The following is a 19,884-nucleotide window of genomic DNA, read 5'->3' as shown; positions in this document are numbered from 1 at the left end:
ATATAGCTTTTGCAATATGATGTAGTCTCTGCTGTTGCTGGTAGGAGTACCAGAACTGCAGCAACATTTCTTATCTTATTGTATATTAACCTGAGATATTCTGGGGGTTTAAAGTAAATAGCTTAATCATCAGATGTGATACGTCACATTTCAGAATAAATTACGACCGCATTGACAATTACCAGGTTTAATCTGAAGTTTAAATACAAAGCTCCTATTTGGCTTTCCTTGTGGGTGCCCTTTATTGTTTTCTTTGTCTGACTTTCAAGGCTCACCGATAGATTCATCCCTCAGCACTTTGTCTTGGACATTTACTACCTGGTTCAAGTACAGTGGAGGCTGCATCGCTGAACTCATTTTAAGGGTGCATCAGTCTGTGTCAAGGAGCCGCCGCTGGGTTGGAAAGAATCTGCTGTCAAACTAATTTTCTCACACTAAACTAGAAAAAGGTGTGACAGGAGCACATTTATATAGACTAGGACACAACATAAAGGCAACAGGGGTATTGCTGCCTCCCGCTACGGCACTTGTGAGTGGTCACGTGATAAACTGTAACACAAACAACTGTTTGGCTCAGGTGTTGTTCCTACTGCTGTTAAATCTACACCTCCAGCCCACAGAAATGTTCTAAAATGTATCTATAATGACAAAATATCTACAAATTGTAATACCAGCTCGATCAATGTTAATCACTCCATGCTTTTTACAATAGTTGCAACCATAAACCAGATTAAACAAACAGATTCATAAAATCCAATTAGCTGCTAATGCTTAAATACTGATTAATAGAACCCACAATGGTATCTGTTGTTGACAGATACTATTTTACATTAAAATACTTCAAATTTAAAGGAAAAGGGATATAAGGCTTTTTGGTTTGTATCCACTCATCAACCCTTTCAGTGGTGCCTTGCTTGAAAAGTAGGATACAGATTTGACCCGGTTCCTGTTTCAAAAGCCAGTAACATAGTTACTATTTTTGACTGGAGCAACTGAAACAAGTGAGAGATGTGTGTTTTGTACCAACAAAGATTTTTATAATTGCACCATTTTGAGGTCAGAATAGGAACTCTTCCGCCTACTATGATAATGTGACAACCTCATCACTGTAAAACACACTGTTCCAAATATTGCACGACAGTCAAGTTTTTAGTTATTTTTAATTGAGATGTTTGATATTATTTCACGTCTGACTCACTGCCACAGTAATTATTGAGAGGGGAAAGCCTGAAGGATGAGTCCTGGCCATCTGCTGCTGTCAACACACACACAGACGTTGCATTACATCACATTGAATGCTCAAAGAGAGATTGTTAATTATTTTCCATCATTGTCCTAATGGAAGCTCACTTCAAACAGAATTACTGGCATCAGCAAAAGCAGCTGCATCATGTAACCACTGCTGTGGGCATTGACAACCACAAAAGGGTTCAAATGCAGGTGCATGTCTGTGATCAGAGATGACTGTATTTTCAGCTACAGCAAAGACACATTCTGATTTTTCATGTACGGTAAATGGACTTGGGCTTTTGAAAAAGATTTTTTTTTAAATAAAAGACAAGATTATTGTCATATATCACACACTTTAAGGCTTAACAGATTCCAATGTACAGTATTTTCTGCAAAAATTGTAACACAGTCTGTGATGTTTACTTTTGACATGTCATTTACACATTACTTCCTGTTTATTGTAGGCCGGTCAAGCTGTACTGAAATGGGATCTGTCTTCCTGTTCCTTCATCTTTGAAGTTTTTATTCAGTATTTATTTTTATTGATCTACTGCTGTGAGATCTGCTGTGATTTGGTGTGATATTTATTTATGTACACGTACTGTTAAAATTATGCCAATAAAAATTTAAAATATCAAAATCAGCTTGTTTTTAATTCAACTTGATTTGAGTAGCCAGTGGAAATAAAAACAACTGTACAAGCATAGTGTAACAACTCATAAATCAGAAGAGTTTCTAGTTTGAATTGTCAGCCAGTGACATTTCTGAGAAAATACTATCAATCAATCAATCAATCTTTATTTATATAGCGTCTTATACAATCAAAATTGTTTCAAGGTGCTTTCCAGAATCCCAGGGCCTAACCCCAGACAAGCAACAGTGGCAAGGAAAAACTCCCCTTTAACAGGAAGAGGAGAGGAGAGGAGAGAAGAGAAGAGGAGAGGAGAGGAGAGAAGAGAAGAGAAGAGAAGAGAGGAGAGGAGAGGAGAAATATTACTTTCAATTTATTGGATTTCGACAACTTTAACTCTGATAGAGTGTTAAAAGTATATCGGGTGATGTTAAACACGGTAAACACAGTTCTCTTTTCGATATTCTTAATGGATATGATTTTAATATTAAACATAAAGCAGAAAAAATACCATCAGAAAGAAGCAGCAGGACTCAGAGTTAAGACTAGAATATAACTCAGCAGAACAGATAAAAGATTTTCTTTGTATCAAGCACCTTGCTTAATACTGTATTCCTCTATGGATTAAGGATCTTGTTCTCATCTGCCATCTTGAATAGATTCACGAAAAATATGGTGTCACCCACAGAGGGAACCTTTCAGCAGCCTCTGCAGACCTGTGCTGGGTTGTGCAGCCACATTCATTCAGCCAGAAAAACTAACAGTGTGTCCTACGGCACCTCAGGAGAGCTGCTGACCTGGCTAATGTGGGGGCCTGTCCGTCTGCGCTCCAACATGCACGCGTGCACACACACACACACGCACGCACGCGCGCACACACACACACACACACACACACACACACACACACACACACACACACACACACACACACACACCATCTTCTGCCATTATTGGCTGCATTTTTTAGTGGTTAGCTTGTTTGCTAACTCAAGCATGAGCAGTGCTCCCTGACTCAGGGCCTGGAGCCACTGTCACAGGAACATGGAAATATGTTTTATGTAAACAGGAACACATTGTCCTATTTGCCTGTTAAACAGTCCTCTTGGAGATTGGCCCACCTTCGTCAGAAGGTAGTAACGATGTGACAGCAGTTGTTCGTGATTTCCTGATGGACGCGGCTTCCTGGAAGGTGCCCAAAACACAGAGTCTCTGCAAAGCCTGAATCCTCCAGCAGCCATTGAGTTTAACAGTTGCCCACATCATGGCCAGCAGGACGTGAACCATGACATTCACAGAGATGTTGTGTTGGCACCTAAAAAACGTTAGATTGTATAAATCTCTCCCTCCTTTCTCCCGTTTTCTCTGTCTATTATAACTATTATTGTTAGAATAAGATTTATACCATATGTTGATGTAAAAATGTGTAGTGATAATAGTTGTGTGCATGTAAAAAAATGTGTAGTGATAATAGTTGTGTGCATGTGAAAAAAAATGCTTGACAAGCAAAAGAAACTGCTACCTTAAATGAATATCACAGGTTATCATGTCTCTGGGGTCTCATTATGCTCATCTACCCCCCCACCTCAGGAGAGTCCGGCACTGCTCTTTAATCACTTCTCTGCTCTCTGTAATGGAAACAGGCCAAAGATCAGTTTGAACCACATACTTATTATTCCAATAACTGTCACCACCAGAGATTTAAGGTGCTGTAGCACCAAGGATGATGCTGTGACAGAAAATGGAATTTGATTTGCATGCATTTATGTCATTTCCTTCTTTTGTTGTGGTTATTAAGCTGATATTAAGGTCCAATTTTGCCTGGAATGATGATTTATAGGGTTTTCAACCCAGCAGCAATTATATGTCTTTTTTGGCACTTTTTCTTTGTACGTGTTTGCCTCTAACCGTGTTTGACAAACGGCCTGAAGAGAATATTCCAGTGGCCCCTCAATGACACTCCTACAGCGGCTGTAATGATACCGCAGTGGATCTTAATTGTTAGGGTGACACATACAGTGCACTTTGCTGCTCTGTCTGCTTTAAGCATAATGGATGGACACAAAAACCCAGACACACAGATACAGACACACACACACACACACACACACAGATCTGACTTTGTAAAAACCTGAGAATGGGTGGTGTCTTGCAGTGCAAGTTTTAGGTCATAACAAAAGGAACAAGCCTGAGTTTGACCTCTCGTCACAGTGCAGTTGAGTCAGTTGGTTTCCTCCAGCAGATAAACCAACCAACTCATAACCAACTCACAACCACACCCTAGATCTAGTTCTGACTTATGGTGTTGAGGTAGAACATGTGTCAGTGTTCCCTCAGAACCCACTCCTGTCAGACCATTCTTTGATCACTTTCACATTTATGATTAAGGATTCTTCTATGCTCAGAACAAAGTCTTACTATAGCAGATGTCTTTCAGATAATGCTGTAGCTAAGTTTAAGGAAGTGATCCCTGTGCTAATCCCAGGACCACTGTTTGTTTCTCCATGGATAAATCATTACAATCTTAGCCCTGCTGAGGTTGACTCTATTGCGGAAGGTGCAGCAACCTCACTGAGAATCACGCTTGATTCTGTTACCCCCTGAAAAAGAAAATAGTAAATCAGAGGAGGTGTGCCCCCTGGTATAATTCACACATTAGGACCCTCAAGCAGAAAGTGCGAAGACTGGAAAGGAAGTGGCATTCTTGTAAAATAGACAGCTATCATGTAGCCTGGAAAGACTGTCTATTAGTTTACAAAAAGGCCCTCCGCAAGGCTAGAACAGCTTATTTTTCTTCTTTAATTGAGGAAAATAAGAGCAACCCCAGGTTTCTTTTCAGCACTGTGGCCAAATTAACTAAGAGTCACAGTGTTTTAGATCCACGTATCCCTTCTTCCCTTAGTGGTGAAGACTTCATTAGCTTCTTCACTGATAAAGTTCTAGCTATCAGAGAGAAAGCTAACCAAGCCATCCCAACAAATGGACCATCACCAGATGTGCTGACTGTGGGAACATACAGGTTCTCCAACGAGCCCTTAAACTCCTTCACCCCTATATATTTTTCTGAGGCGTCATCGCTAATTCAGAAATCCAAGACCACCACGTGTCTTTTAGATCCCATCCCAACACACCTGTTGAAGGATGTTTTATCATTGATAGGCAGTTCTATCCTGGACCAGATCAATGGTTCTTTAGTGACAGGTTATATACCCCGGTCCTACAAGGTGGCAGTGATTAAGCCGTTGCTTACAAAACCATCACTGGATCCTAACGTATTAGCAAATTATAGGCCGATATCCAACCTTCCTTTTATCTCTAAAGTTCTTGAGAAGGTGGTGGTGACTCAGTTACTGGAGCACCTGCAGAGGAACAGCCAGTTTGAGATGTTTCAGTCAGGCTTTAGAGCTCATCACAGCACAGAAATGGCACTTCTTAGTTACTAATGATCTTCTTATAGCTTCAGATCATGGACTGGTCTCTATGCTGGTTCTGCTGGACCTCAGTGCTGCTTTTGATACAGTTGATCACAGCATCCTGTTACATAGATTGGAACATGTGATTGGGATTAAAGGGACAGCACTAGACTGGTTTAGATCATATTTATCTGATAGATACCAGTTTGCTCACGTCCATGGTGTTCCCTCATACAGTAGGGTTAGCCATGGAGTTCCTCAAGGTTCTGTACTTGGACCAATCCTCTTCACCTTGTACATGCTTCCCTTAGGGAACATTATTCGGCAGCATGGGATACATTTTCATTGTTATGCTGATGACACTCAGCTTTATTTATCCATGAAACCAGAGGAGACAGAGAAGTTAGTGAAGCTCCAGACCTGTCTTAAAGACATAAAGTCCTGGATGTCTTCAAATTTCCTCCTCCTTAACCCAGGAAAAACTGAGGTCATGGTGTTTGGTCCTGAACCTCTCAGGGATAGATTAGATCATATGATCACTCTAGATGGCATCTCATTAACATCTAGTCTCTCTGTGAGGAATCTAGGAGTAACTTTTGATCAAAATCTCTCCTTCAACTCACACATTAAATTAGTCTCTAGAAGTGCCTTTTTTCACTTGAGGAACATCACAAAGATCAGGAAACTACTGACGCGGCATGATGCTGAAAAGTTAATTCATGCTTTTGTTTCTTCCAGGCTGGACTATTATAATTCTTTATTATCAGGGTGTCCAAACAACTCTTTAAGAAGCCTCCAGTTGATCCAAAATGCTGCAGCCAGAGTTCTGACAGGTATTGACAAAAGAGATCACATAACTCCTGTAATGGCGTCACTTCATTGGCTGCCCGTTAAATTTAGAATAATTTTTAAAACCCTTCTTTTGACCTACAAGGTCCACAGAGGCCTAGCTCCATCCTACCTGGAGGAGCTAGTGATACCTTATCAGCCCAATAGACTGCTCTGCTCTCAGAATGCTGGTCTACTTGTGGTTCCCAGAGTTTCTAGGAGTAGAATGGGGTCCGAGCATTTAGCTACCAGGCCCCCCTGCTATGGAACCAGCTCCCTGTACAGGTACGGGAGGCTGACTCCATCGCTACTTTTAAGATCAGACTTAAAACCTACCTCTTTGAAAAAGCTTATTGTTACTAAATCTGTAGTTCCAGTTACTGTCATAGATAGACAAATTATCATACTTAGGGGGTCGTCTAATCGTTAGGTCACATCTTAGCTATGCTGTTATAGGCTAAGGCTGCCAGGGTCTGGAAACATGATCACCTGACAGGCCTCTGTCACCCCACTGGATCATGGTTTCCTCTCCTCTCCTCTCCTCTCTCTCCTCTCCTCTCCTCTCCTCTCCTCTCCTCTCCTCTCCTCTCATTTCCTCCTCCTCATCAAGCAGACTAGTTATGCTGATTCCTGTATAGTTTTTCTGCCCCCCCCATTCATTTACAGGTATCGCCACCTTCGGAGCTGCATGATGACCTCCGGCCCTGCTGACCCGTTGTATAGTGTATTTTTGTGTGTGTTTCTGTGCTCTGTGCCTCTCCTCTCCTCTCCTCCCTCTCACTCTCCTCTCCTCTCTCTTTACCCAGCCGGCCATCAGCAGGAGGGTCCCCCTACATGAGCCTGGTCCTGCTCAAGGTTTCTTCCTGTTAAAGGGGAGTTTTTCCTTGCCACTATTGCTTGTCTGGGGTTAGGCCCTGGGATTCTGGACACTATATAAATAAAGATTGATTTGATTTGATTTGATTTGAGTACGTATTCAGCTCTTTCTTGCTGTGACTTTGATGGGTTTTAGATGGAGTGGACCACAGCAACTAAAGACAGAGACATCAGGGAAGGAAACGATGCAGAGGTAAGACTCTAATCAGACTCTACAATGTGCATCACATACAATACTCATAAAAATATGTTTAACATTTGGTTAGTGATGAGGTTATTTTTAATCTACAATCAAAAATATTATATATCATAGGTAGTTTTTTTTGTACTAATAAACAAATTTTTGCACTAAATTCCGTTTTCAGCTTCACTGTGCAGTATTTCTTCAGAATATGGTCGATGACTCCAGCTAGTGGCCTAACCATGAAAAGAGCATTTAGAGCAACTTTTCATCCTAAAATTCTGAAACGTTATTGTAAACCGTTTGTTCCCCTTTTCACGTAGACAGACCGCTCAGGGTCCTTCTGGAAACAATCAGATTTGAGCTGGATTTCAAACACATGCTCAGCATTGTTTGGGATTGTGGGTGTGATTCTCAACCTGGTGGCAGTTGTGATGGTATATTTCTATATGTCTGTCTGACCTGCGCTCAGACTGACTGATAATGCGTTGCAAGTTTATGATACAATGCAAACGTCTTTCTATGTCAATAAGAGATTCTGATTATTTTTGTGTTGGGCAATATATATTTACATTCCTTGGAAAAAAAAACAATATGCAATATTACATATGGCTACATTGACAAAATTCTTAATTGTATAATTATTTGTGACTATTGAATCATGAATACATGCAGTGATTCTTACATATATGGGTTGTATTGTATTGTATTGGTGTTGCTCATAAACACAGAAGCTATGTTACCGTGCTATTTCTTTCAGCTTGAATCCAAATGTGAAATCACAACGTTCATACATTATTTACAAAGGAGTATAATTATTTTAGTTAGTGATGTTAATATCTGGCAATATTTGACAGCTGGTAATGATGTCAATCTTCTCAGATACGGCCTTCAGGTCATCCAGGATTATTCTGATGCTGTGTGAGGCGTTGATGATGGCACCCTGTGACGCATTCAGCTGAGCTGTTGCACTGTGCACCTTTCAAGTAAACCATCAGAAAAAGACTGAAGCCACAAGTCTACTACATACTAAATACAACTCCACATGCAAACATGCTAATGTTGATTTAGAATGACAAGACTCAAATAAATAAATAAATAAATAAATAAATAAATTAATTAATTAATTCTGACGATCACAGTTTAATGAGATTATATCGAAATCATTTACCTAATATAACCATTTACCTAATATACAAAAAGGTAAATGCTTGCAGGTCAAATGTTCATTCAAAACAAGTAAGGCATCATTTAAATACCATTTCAATGTCCTGCAATGTCCTACTTCCTGCAACTGAGCACACAAATAACCTAATAACCCAAATTTCATAAAGGTCAGTGTGTAATTGAAAACAACTAAGCACATACCTCTTTACTGGCACTGCTATACAACTGCCGGACCATCTCTCCTACGTCATGATAAAGGCGAGTGTTAGATTCCTGCAACTTCTGTTGTAAGAGAGTCTCACCTGGAAACAGAATCACATACCTAAAGAACCTTCATTTTACCTCAAAACACTACAAGCCAGGCTTATAAATGGATTTTCAAATACTACAACACATTGTCCTTCTCACCATGTGGCCTGTGCGTGGGGCTCGGCCTGTCCTCAACCACCGACTGTATATCAGGACGATCCTGGACTACAATCAGGGGCGGGAGGTCTCTCTGTAGGATCAGAGAACTCTGCTGGCTCGATGTAGAGGTCTGGTCCAGCTGCTCCTCATCTCCATCACTGTCTGTTTCAGATGCCTCCCCGGAAACCTAGCAGCAGATCAAAGATCAGACAAAACATCACATGTAAATGACAAATGGAATTGATTGTTCAGTTTCAGAATGATTGAGAAAAGACAAGAATAAAGGGCAACCTTGAGTCCCACCAAGGCTGCTTGGGGAGGCGGCATGGAGGTAATGTAAACCTCATCATCGGAGTCGGTCTCTGACGCCTCGCCTTGCACCACAGTCTTGTATCTGTTAGACATGGCTCTACACAAATGCACACACGTACCTAATTAATTACCCTAAAAACTAGCAGAAAATATCTTACTGTAATTAAGTACGTCAACAGTAGACCACGTTCTTCTAAACAGACAATAAACTATAAGTTAATGTCAACTAAAAGCTTCTTGTTACGATAAATATGGGGGAAACATAACTGTCAAACCTGTGTGGTAAGAAAACAATAATCACATGACTAATGCGGAAGTAGCTAGATTCCATCAACCAATCAGTCAGGCGCTAACGTTGACCATCGTTAACGCGATTGGTTGTATACCCAAGCGTTGGTTTGTGTTAATCTGGTGTAAAGCTGATGCCCCAATGTACACGTGCATGTCTTTGACAACAGTCCTTTAAATGTCAATCAAAATAGAATTTAAGTTTCGATTACAATGATTTTTGTTGCTTATGTCAATTAGTCCATCATTTGAACGTGCTTTTTCCACATCGACTGACTGACTCCACTAACCCCGCCCGGGCAAACCGTACCCGGTTGACTATATCGAGTACAACCCAGCAAGGCTAATGTTTATTTTATGCTGCCTCCACTCACTTAACAGGTATTGAGACATTGTTCACTTTATTCTTCAGGTAAAATTAATCAGAAGGTTTTGGTGTGCCTTCATCTTGTCTATTATACCCAGATAATAACAGCATCAAGTTTAAGACGAAAATGGCAAATAGCTTACTAGCTAAACGTCATTTCGTAGACAGAGCTAGCTTGCTTACGTTAGGCCGAGTTTAAAAAATATCCGCGGTTTTGATTTGAAACACACATTCTTGCGAGTACTTTTATTTGGTGTTACATTTTTTTGTAATTCTGTTTTTACCAGAAATGGCAGATCAGTGTTTGTTTGACTTTCTCCATATGGAGATCGTGTCCCATGTTTACAAGGAGCAGCAATCCAATAAGGAACAGGTGGACAGCAAGGTGCCTATAGGATTACTACGCATGAATATTTTTCAGTTGTATTATAAAATCGGTGTACACCTCGACCATTGCCAACTACTTCTTGCTAATTACCCAGATTTCCTGTGTCCAGGATGGAGCTCTCTGTATTTCTGTTCTTGAGAGTCTGGGCTTCAGGGTGGGACAAGGACTCATTGAGAGGTACCATGTTCATACTGAAAGATGATTCCTCCTTAAATTCAGAGCCTGAGTGAAATTTTGCCCTTTAGGATGACTCGGGATTCTCCCAGCTTCAAAGATGAGTTGGACATAATGAAGTTCATCTGCAAAGACTTTTGGACAAAGGTGTTCAGGAGGCAGGTAGACAACCTGAGAACAAACCATCAGGTACAAAAAAAAAGAGATTAGAAGCAAAACTGCAGTTTAGGAATGCATCAGAACTTAAAAGAAACTACAACTTGTCTTGTACATACAGTGTTTGTGGTCAGAATTCTGACCCTTCCTGCCAGTTTTGTACCGTTGCCTTTTATCACTTTTTAGGAAATTGGACTTTCCAGTGAACTATAGTTGAACCTGCAATAAAGATACATTTTAATAAACTTTCAGTTTCAGAAAGTGCTCATGGATTTATAATTGTAGCTCAAACACACAATGGGCTCTTGATCAGTCCTTTTCCACAGGGCACCTATGTTCTTCAGGACAACAAATTTTCTCTGCTCACTCCGCTCTCCAGTGGGAAACAGTACCTGGATCAAGCACCGAAGGTTAGCACCCTTTCTTACTCTTGCATGGACACAATTCAATGATTTCCAAGATGTACATTTTTGCTAAAAGAATAACACACTTCTACATACTAGACAACATATAGCCATTATATATGGCAGTGCACATGCCAACAAAAACAATCTACTAAAATGGAGTATGGGGTTGTCATTGTTGTTGAAATGATTGTGCCTCTGCGTGATTTTAATTCAGTACCTGGCTTTTTCCTGTGGTGTGGTGAGAGGAGCATTGTGTAACCTCGGTCTAGAAAGTGTGGTAACAGCCGAAGTCTCCATCATGCCCTCATGTGAGTTCTGTCATGATGCAACATCACACTGAAAGTCAGCTAACAATTCAATAGCCAATGATATGGGACTGATTATTGGGGACGGTTTCTCAGAACAACTGACCGGTTTAGTACCTAATCATGCTGTATGTTTATTACTTTTACCCTTCTGTTGGTAAATTAAAGCACTGGTACAGTAGGGAATGGAGCTGGAGGCGGCGTCATCTTTTTAACAAACAGTTAAGATCATCATGTGTTTTACCCCCCACTGTATCAGGTTTCCCTTTAAAGTTTAATTTACTGATAAGCTACATTGCTTCACTGTTGCCCATGTGGGACACATCAGTACCCACCAGTTCAAATTGTGCCATAATTGTACTCAGCTGTATATATGACTACTTTTGTCCCAAATGTATTAGGATTAGGATTGTTGACCAAAACAAGCAAAAGATGCAGATTGCAGATGGAAGTGATAAACATGTTTATGCAGGAGTTCCTTAATAGCTTAAAGAATAACTCCTTTTTGTTGTTTTTGTCTTTCTAGGTAAGTTCCAGGTAGTGATCCAGAAGCTGAGTTAGCCTTATCTGCTGCCTAATGCTGCTGATGAACAAAACCCCCTGCTTTTCCACAATTTCCAAGTGAAACATGTTGGGATTTTATCCTATAGGTTCCACCAGTTGTTTTAAAGAACAAGACTTGTAAAATGAAAGGTTCAAAACGGTGCTTTAGCTGGATGATCCAAATATGCTGGAAGTTATTCAACTCCCAGTTCATTTGATGGTAAAAAAAAAGAGCTCCAGTATTGGTCATTGCTATGCCATTATTATGATTCAAATAAATGTCAATTTCTAGTCATTTTCTATCTTTTTACACTGGAGCCGAATCCCTGCATATTGGTCTGTTAACAATTTTTACTGGTTATTATTTTTGTAACCTGGGAATGTTTGGTTCTTTTCAGAACATTTCAATTTAAATGTACAGGCTTTAAATGTCTTTCATGTATATTTCAATGCGTTTGGTTTGTTCTAAATCATTTGAAAATCTGGGTGAAACTGTGACAGTCTTTTCTTTTTCTTTTTTTTTAACCTTGTCAACGTTACATTTTACTGAAAACAAACATCGCTGCATTTCGCCCCACCGCCACTAAAGGGAGACATTTCACGGTTATATGAATTTAGCAGGCAAGTTCTGATAGACAAATGTATTTACGGTCAACATTTACACGTGTAAAAAATAACATCCGTTCATATATTTACTTCCTTGAGCTTACAGACTTCTACTATGTATATCTTTAATATGTATTAGGAGCTTGTGCTACATATCAGTGCTTTTTCTTATTAGGCAAAACTTTGCATTGCACCAAGTTTGTTGCGTTTTTGGTGAGGGACATTGATTGTATTGCACTGACTTGATTCTCTGTAAGTCCAGTTTAAATATGTGACTTTTTGAGCTGCCATCAGTAGTGAAAAGTAAAAATAGCCCATTTTGAAACAATTGTCACCTTTTTGTCTATTAAAGTTGCTCTGTGTGGGATGTTCTCTGGTGTTGGAGAATAATAATTATTTGCTGTTCTCAGAATGCATGTAAACTTTAAAAGGTGTTGGGAGGAAAAAACAACTACAGGAAATGATTGTTAGCATCCGTGTTAATGCATGGCACCAAATCATAACACACTCTTTCAGCCATTTGTTGCAAACCATTAAACTCCCAAATCGTCTCTGGAAACGAAAAGCAGAAAAAAGTAATTCTTTTGAGAGGATGCCTGGGAGGGGGGAGAAGAGAACAGTCACAGAGCTGGAGTGAATCAAGAGCCTCTACAGGAGGCTGCAGGCAGTGTTGGTAGATTTGGAGCTGGGCGATGGTATTGTGGGGGGAGAAAGAGTGAATAAAGGAGAGGATGAGGAGGAGTTTTCATCAGCACCTAAGAGAGAGTTTAGCAAGAATGTGGAGCTCTCAGGGACGGTCAGGCTGAATGCTGCTGCTTCATCAACAAGCGTTTTGTCCTGCTCGCTCAAGCCCCCTCCTCTCCATGCTGCTCCACCCTGTCCCACAATATCACCAGTACATTCACTATGTGAGAGGAGGCAAAAAAAGAGAAGGGAGAATTTTCAGCAACCTGAGGAAATAAAGGAGAAGCTGAGGGGGGCTGTTATACTCTTTTGTAGGGCTGATGGAGTGTTCAGGCTCCCCGAGTGGCTCAAATTCAGTTTATTTCATAATATGATATTTTGCTTGTTGAAGAATAGGTGAAGCTCTTAAATGCTATCAATTTGTGCAAAAATAAGACATTCTAATCATCAAAGAACATTTTGCCACTATAATCCTATTTCAATACATTCATTTGAAAAACTGCAGCAATGTGGAATTTACTCAATTTTTGTAAGATTAAGTTGTTCGTTTTGGTGGCCATTTACTCACGAAGCGAGTGGTGAAGCAAAGGAACTGAGGCCTTAATCACAACTGCCAAATCACAACTGCTGAAGTTCAAATGACAAAAACGAAAGTTTCACCCAGCGTAGATATGCAAAGGAAATCCAAATCCATCATCATCCCTCAGCCAAGATTAGATTTCACTTTCCAAACAAGAAAGAATTTCAGTCTATTACAGGCAACCAAAGTATCAAAGAAATAACATTAATTCTATCTGCCCTTCCTGCTGATGACAGGACAAGGCCCACTTTTCTTACTCTCAAATAGTTTTATTTCTTTATCTCTTTTTCAAGCTGCTGTGCCCTCACCCCCCCCCCCCTTTTTTTTTTGGCCATTCTCATTTAGCCCTCTGTGATCACGCATGGTGAGAGACTTTGCCCACATACACAAACGCTAACTTTGGTCTCTTGGGGCCATATGTTAACCTGGGGAGGGGGGTTGGGGGGGGCATGAATGCAGCCATCTGCCTGCCTTTCAGCTCCTGCAGGGCAGCCAGAGTGAGAGAATGTCTCTCTCGCTAACACACATGCTGCTCATTCAGTTTCAATTTTAATAGTGAAAGGACAATAGATCCACCTCACACATCGAATATAAGTTTTTACTAGTAAAAGACACAAATTAAATATATGATCCAGTGCTACTGACACAAGTCCTGATCTGAAGAATTAAACTAGAGGTGATTAACTGCAGCATTTTAACTTCAGCAGTGGTTCCAGTGCCTGCAGTTGCTGCTGGGGGAGACGAGTGGATTTAATTGAAGAAAGGAAGAGCGAAGGAGGATGGAGGGAATCAGCATTGAAGGAGAAAGGAAATGGGAGGGAGCCCACAATTGGTCAGATTAAGCCCCCAACAAAAGACATCTGGACTCCAAAAGAAATCTCAATGGCATAACTGCAGACTGACATGAGTGCACGAGCACATGCACACACAGTGCTGCAGCCACAAATATTTATACTGCATTGCTGTGTGCGTTTAAACCTAGTTCTTAGTAACTCTTATTTCTGACAGTTCATATGAATTTAGGACACCCTTTGTTTTACCTGCCAGGTATTTTTAAATCAGGACTTGGAAACTTTAACTTTAAACTTTTTTTTTTTTAAACCAAGTTTAACTTAGTAAATGCACTCAAATGAGTATTCTGGGGTTCAAAATTCAACCCGAGGTAACAGAACAGAACAAGGCCAAAGCATTTTAAAAACAACTTTTATTTCCAGTACAAAAAAAGCAAGAAAAGCCAAATATATTAAACTTGATACAAGCATTAACAACTCAAAGTCCTCTATAAATAGGTTAAAATAAATTAAAGAAATTAATTTACTAAAGATAATCACTGTTAACACTAAACAGGCCTTGAACACGTTGATGAAAGGCGATTTTAATGGACTGCTAATGACGTAAAGGCCTTCCTAACTACAAAAAATGTCCGAGTAAAAGTTCTAACGCTACACGTTGGTTCTAGCTCGGTAAGGCAACGGTCCTGGCTGCTACACGTGAACAGTACAAAACAGCAACGGGACAAATTAATACTGCATGAGAACTGAGAGACAGATGACGGGGAGGAAAAGACGGCTTTGGTAAAGCTGGACTCCAGGGAAAGGTCCACCTGACTCCTGCAACAACTTGCAGAATTGCATCTAAGTCACTCATTTTTTGGTCTATTGCTGGGTTTTCTGGAATCTGTCCAGTCAAACCATTAAAGTGATCATCATACAAGTGACCACAGACTTTCTGCACAAGCTCAGGATCAAACAAGACATTTGCTCATTTATCGTGGCGACATTTTCCCCATTAACCACAAACGGATCACCAGAACTCATCACATCCCTCAACCAACCAGCAAATGTTGCTTCAACACAGACATGACCTGGTCAATAACACTACAGGCACTTTAAAAACCTTATCAGCTTGAAGGACAGTCATCAGACATGACCTCGGACTATTGAGGAGAAAAATTCACCAGCTTATAACACTGTTTAAAGTAGAGAAAGAGAGCTCTTGAACGCAACTTGGGCTACTGTCATCATTAGAACATTCCAGTAACAAACATGTAGCTTTGGCATCATCACATTGGTGAGTAGGCGGTGATTGTAACGTAGCAGGTGGACCTTCTTGATTACAACCCTCGGTGGTAGTGTACTAATATATGGGCTTGTGTGGCACCAAATATTTAAATAGCAAGTGAACGCTGTAGACTTGGTTACCAAATTAGCTTGTGACCTCAGAAGATGAAAGATGTCTAAGTTGTCAGTCCCTTGGCTGTGTGTAGTCATAGTGTAGAGTGTGTCTGCATTGTGTGTTTGTGTGTGAACGTTCAGGCTACAGACAGAAACTGACGGGATCTTCAGGAACAGACAACTGGCTGAAAACTGCCAGGCGTCTGCCCCCAGATTCGCTGGTGCCCCCGCAGGTTTCAGAGCCACTGAGTGAGCTGGCGGAGCTGCTCCCATCTTGGTCCTGGTCGGACAGCGAGGTGTAGGACAGTGATCGGACACCCAGCGATCCTGAGAAGACCCTGGCGGCGCTGGAACTATGTCGCAGCGATGGTGAGGTATTGGGTGACGGGCCACACGGCGAGCAACCGGAGTCCGGGGAAGGCAGGAATGGAGACTGAGGACCTGCTGCGGAGGCCTGGTACTGAGGAGCTGGGGAGGCTTCGAAGGCAGAGTCCATGTCCAGGAGAGCTTGAGACAGGAGGTCAGTGATGTCTGCGCAGGAGGGGGGAGAGGCCGATGGAGTGAGAGTAAAAGAGGTGGGGGGAGGATGAGTAGTCAGGGAGGACTTGAGCAGCTGCTGGGGAGCCAAGGGAAACCCAGGAAAACTGAAGCTTTGTCTGATGAGGGGAGGTCTGTGCGTGCGGGAAGATGAAGGCGGCTGCTGCATGGCGCTGGAGGAAGAAGAGAACGAAGAAGAGAAGGAAGAGGAACGAGAGAAGGGCTTTTCCTCATCGCCGTTGTGGACAAAGTGGCAGCGCACCCCGTACGGGCAGAAGCCAATGGTGTGAAACGTGCGGCATGGCTCCGTTTTGTATTTCGGGTGTCTGTTTAGGTCACGCAGCTCTTCAGCTCCATGTGCAAACTGACACTTCCCTCCATACTTGCAGAAGCCACTTTCAGTGAAAGATCGGCACAATTCGGTCTTGTAGCGTGACGAGGAGGAAGAAACTGAAGAGGCGGAGGAGGAGGAGCAGGTGTGCAGTGAGGTGGCACTGATGTCTCCGTGGTAGGGTTTAACGTCGCCCCCGTGCCACCCCAGGCTCGTTGTGGAGGCGCTGCTGGTCTCCACCATGCTGATGGAACGCTGCGCAAAGAAGCCAGACTTTCCCCATATGTAGCAGTGGGCAAACTCGGAGGTTTGAGGGCTTTCTGACTGCAGCCCCCACTGGCTGGAGGCACCGAATCCATTTTCTGGCGAATCATCAGGCAGGCAGGTAAGCGAGGAGACGGACACCAACGTGCTGCTGCGCGGCTGACCAATGAAGCCCGGTGGTCTCGCTGCTGAACTGAGGGCCGGTACTGGACTGCTCTGCTCCCTCAGATCCAGACTCAGTAACTGCTGTAGACAGAACCCCAGATAAATCAAATCTCACAGCTTAACCTTTTATTCTGCTACAATAATGTCCATGAAGTTAATGTCACTGCTGAAGCAGACGGGTGATTCTTCTCACCCTGGAGAAGGGTAAGAGGGGCTGAGCTGCATTGATGTGGCCTTTTTTTTTTTTTTTTTTAAGAATGAAGTTAAGGAGGAATGCTGTTACAAAGCTGTTCCAGGGAGCCCATTTTCTAATTCAAGAACGTTACAATATGCCATCATGCAGCCTGCAACACTTTTGCGACAGAGGTTAAAATAAGAGCATAACACAGCTGTTAAGGCAGACATATTAATAAGGTTAATAAGAGTTTTATCATCAATAACCCTCATCTCAACCAGGTTAGTAGTTCGTGGTATTGCTTCAACGGGAACATTACACACATTACAACACAGATATAATGTGATGTTTAGACTCAACATCACTCCAACATAATAATCCGAATGTGTATAAAAACGAGGCCATTTTGCGACTTGGCTCCGTTATATGCTCCAAAAAGAGAGATTAGTTTCTACGGATCTGTTTTCACTCATCCTGATGACGTTTCCTCCCGTCAAAACACGGAATCGCGCTTTAAAGGGATAACTTAACCAACTTATTTAGTTTCTACGGTTAACAAAGTAAATGTGGACTTAATTCTGCTGCGATCAAGCCTAACAACTTTAAGGTCAGTTAGCCTTTAGCTTCAACTCTCGGCCAACATTCGCCCCAAAAGTGAATCCTTACACAACCAGCTGAAAAGGGTTTCACTTTAAGGGTTCACAATAAGGAAGGAGAACTCAAAAACAGAAGAAAATTAGTGTCGAATGAGCTTCTGCAGCTAGCTAACTAGCGAACATCAACCTTTTCCTGCCAACTTCAGCCGCTCTGTAAATGTCCCTCCGCCACGCCGAGGCACTATGTTTCCAACTTTACCTTGTACATGATGTCGTCCAGCTCTGAGCACTGGCTGAGAGGGTACGACGGCATCTTAGTTATCTACCAGTCCGGTCGCGACTGCCCCAGCGGAGATTAGACCGGAGACGCCGACGTTCATCGGTAGCTCGGAACTTTCTGGGTCTGAACGTTAAACAAGCTGGGCAGCGCGACCACGTGTGCATTTAAAAGTTACGCTTCTTTTGGCCACGCCCACTACTGGGCGCCTCCAACCAAAATAAGTTTGACCAACTGTTAAAGTCTTAAAAAAATCACGTTTCATTTAATATAACTGTTTTGGACATTTGAGCCACAGCCCGGATGTTTAAACTTCATATTTAAAGGTGTCAAATACCAAAATATTGAGCAATAACTGTATTTTTCATTTCATTGCACTCTTTTCCATTTAAATGGTTTAGTAACTGTTTTTTTTCCAAATGGTATGCTCCAACAGAGAACGTAATGCTGCTTTTTTAAATAAAGCAAATGTTTTAATTGATTAAAATTAGTACAATTTTATCTTTTTGGCTCTTTACTAGTGAAATGTTAAACTGCGGACACGTGAACAAAAGGGAATCTATCCATCCATCCATCCATCCATCCATCCATCCATCCATCCATCCATCCATCCATCCATCCATCCATCCATCCATCCATCCATCCATCCATGTTTGTGATGATGTCACAACTTGCTCCAGCTGACAACTTGTGTGGCTGCCTGTCTTTTCTTTTCTCATTTGTTGCTGTACAGTAATTCTAGTCTGCAGGTCACAAACACTCCCGCTGACATTAAAATAAAGAGAAAAAGTCTTCAGCCCCATCTGGATTTACACCTTAATGTTTCCTTGTCAGAGATGTGGGGGAATGTCTACCTTTAAACAACATGCCATTGATCTCTGCTGAAACTTGAAGAAACGCGTTAATAAACCTTTTTCATCAGGTCTGAGCCGCACAACAAAAAAGGGAGAGTTTTGTCTTTAGCTCTGCGCTTTTAGAGATGTTTGAAAACAAAGACTTCTGAAAAGCTTTGTTTTGATGTAGCCAAGTGGTTACATCAAGTGTGTGTGTGTGTGTGTGTGTGTGTGTGCGCGTGTGTTAGAGGAGAGTGTCTGAGCTACAGCCGACTATAAACCCCCCGCAGGCTGTTTGGCTCTCACATGAATCTGATCTCTCTCTGAGGGTTTTTCGTCTCTCTGAGGTCTGAAAATTGCTGTAAAGCTAAATTTGATGTCCTGAAATGTTTGTGTAAAACTTTGCATGTAAATCACATTTTGATTGTGGTTAAAGACACATTTTCCTTTTCTTGTCTTGATTAATACTGCTTGAAAACTCACTCCTTCAGTATTTGTTCATTGACTTAAGAGAGTGGCATTGTGTGTTTGTTTGTCACCCCGAGCTGAGGACCACCGTTGTGAACAACCATTAGCAGGACGTCAACAAGGTGAGGGTCTTGGGGTAAATGGGGCCCCTCTTTAAATTTCATCAAGCCAACCCAGAACTGTTATCAATAAACAAGCTGTTTGGCGAGTAAGTAGAGTTTAGTTATATAAACAAATCCCTTTTGGGGAAGGCAGGTATTAGTGGGGGGAGGAGAAGATGGAGGTGGGGGGAGGAGAGGAGAAGGTGAAGAGAGAGATTTGAAAGAGAGTTCTTGCTTCTTGTTGAGTCCAGCTGGGTTAGAGGGCCTTCAGAGGACAAAGAGCTCAATGAGCTGCAGAAGCAACTAACAAACTAATGGGCTGCCCTTTGCACCCCCCCCCCCCCCCCACACACACACACACATACACACAGTGATAAAGACAAAATGTAGGTGCCAAAAATAGGTGGGAGAGACGGACT

At 41.7% G+C, this 19,884-nt stretch overlaps 3 protein-coding genes across 13 annotated transcripts; 1 reads left to right on the top strand and 2 right to left on the bottom strand.

Moving 5' to 3' along the window:
• Positions 1 to 1,141: 1,141 nt before the first annotated feature.
• On the bottom strand, positions 1,142 to 9,411 carry bloc1s3 (biogenesis of lysosomal organelles complex-1, subunit 3). Of its 4 annotated transcripts, none has more exons than XM_057049848.1 (5): positions 9,322 to 9,411; positions 9,026 to 9,143; positions 8,735 to 8,921; positions 8,528 to 8,628; positions 1,142 to 8,138 (listed from the first exon to the last, which is right to left on the bottom strand). In XM_057049848.1, the coding sequence occupies exons 1-5, from the start codon at positions 9,375 to 9,377 to the stop codon at positions 7,980 to 7,982; spliced, it is 621 nt and encodes a 206-aa protein (XP_056905828.1). In that variant the 5' UTR covers positions 9,378 to 9,411; the 3' UTR covers positions 1,142 to 7,979. The 4 variants fall into 4 exon arrangements, with proteins under 4 accessions (XP_056905828.1, XP_056905830.1, XP_056905831.1 ...); XM_057049850.1 differs by having other exon boundaries at positions 8,528 to 8,568; XM_057049851.1 differs by lacking the exon at positions 1,142 to 8,138 and adding an exon at positions 8,191 to 8,453 and having other exon boundaries at positions 8,528 to 8,568.
• A 67-nt stretch (positions 9,412 to 9,478) lies between these two features.
• On the top strand, positions 9,479 to 12,652 carry trappc6bl (trafficking protein particle complex subunit 6B, like). 7 transcript variants are annotated; one of them, XR_008953024.1, is made up of 8 exons: positions 9,485 to 9,715; positions 9,989 to 10,086; positions 10,184 to 10,266; positions 10,335 to 10,452; positions 10,746 to 10,829; positions 11,041 to 11,134; positions 11,658 to 12,338; positions 12,387 to 12,652. XR_008953024.1 is itself a non-coding variant. In XM_057049858.1 (7 exons), the coding sequence occupies exons 2-7, from the start codon at positions 9,991 to 9,993 to the stop codon at positions 11,690 to 11,692; spliced, it is 495 nt and encodes a 164-aa protein (XP_056905838.1). In that variant the 5' UTR covers positions 9,479 to 9,746; positions 9,989 to 9,990; the 3' UTR covers positions 11,693 to 12,652. The 7 variants fall into 7 exon arrangements, 6 of the variants coding, with proteins under 6 accessions (XP_056905838.1, XP_056905836.1, XP_056905833.1 ...); XM_057049858.1 differs by having other exon boundaries at positions 9,479 to 9,746; positions 10,199 to 10,266; positions 11,658 to 12,652; XM_057049856.1 differs by having other exon boundaries at positions 9,480 to 9,715; positions 10,199 to 10,266; positions 11,658 to 12,652.
• Positions 12,653 to 14,730: 2,078 nt separating this feature from the next.
• On the bottom strand, positions 14,731 to 18,254 carry zgc:114130 (uncharacterized protein LOC570332 homolog). Of its 2 annotated transcripts, none has more exons than XM_057049846.1 (2): positions 18,046 to 18,254; positions 14,731 to 17,093 (listed from the first exon to the last, which is right to left on the bottom strand). In XM_057049846.1, exons 1-2 carry the CDS (start codon positions 18,097 to 18,099, stop codon positions 15,861 to 15,863), a joined length of 1,287 nt encoding a protein of 428 aa, XP_056905826.1. In that variant the 5' UTR covers positions 18,100 to 18,254; the 3' UTR covers positions 14,731 to 15,860. The 2 variants fall into 2 exon arrangements, with proteins under 2 accessions (XP_056905826.1, XP_056905825.1); XM_057049845.1 differs by having other exon boundaries at positions 14,731 to 17,096; positions 18,046 to 18,227.
• Between the last annotated feature and the right edge of the window lie 1,630 nt (positions 18,255 to 19,884).

The sequence above is a fragment of the Takifugu flavidus genome, chromosome 12 (genome assembly GCF_003711565.1).
Source record: "Takifugu flavidus isolate HTHZ2018 chromosome 12, ASM371156v2, whole genome shotgun sequence".
Classification (NCBI taxonomy): domain Eukaryota; kingdom Metazoa; phylum Chordata; class Actinopteri; order Tetraodontiformes; family Tetraodontidae; genus Takifugu; species Takifugu flavidus.
The sequence above is the reverse complement of the archived record's forward strand: the minus strand, read 5'-3'. Positions and strand labels throughout refer to the sequence as shown.

Excerpts from the sequence above, each read along its gene's own strand:
- zgc:114130 (XM_057049845.1), bottom strand. The coding sequence starts at position 18,099 with ATGCCGTCGTACCCTCTCAGCCAGTGCTCAGAGCTGGACGACATCATG. Across the intron at positions 17,097-18,045 it reads TGGACGACATCATGTACAAG|CAGTTACTGAGTCTGGATCT; the intron begins GTAAAGTTGGAA and ends TTCTGTCTACAG.
- bloc1s3 (XM_057049848.1), bottom strand. The coding sequence starts at position 9,377 with ATGGAATCTAGCTACTTCCGCATTAGTCATGTGATTATTGTTTTCTTA. Across the intron at positions 8,922-9,025 it reads CAGCCTTGGTGGGACTCAAG|GTTTCCGGGGAGGCATCTGA; the intron begins GTTGCCCTTTAT and ends ATCTGCTGCTAG. Across the intron at positions 8,629-8,734 it reads CCCCACGCACAGGCCACATG|GTGAGACTCTCTTACAACAG; the intron begins GTGAGAAGGACA and ends TTCTGTTTCCAG.
- trappc6bl (XM_057049853.1), top strand. The coding sequence starts at position 9,991 with ATGGCAGATCAGTGTTTGTTTGACTTTCTCCATATGGAGATCGTGTCC. Across the intron at positions 10,087-10,183 it reads AGGAACAGGTGGACAGCAAG|ATTTCCTGTGTCCAGGATGG; the intron begins GTGCCTATAGGA and ends CTAATTACCCAG. Across the intron at positions 11,135-11,657 it reads AGTCTCCATCATGCCCTCAT|GTAAGTTCCAGGTAGTGATC; the intron begins GTGAGTTCTGTC and ends TTGTCTTTCTAG.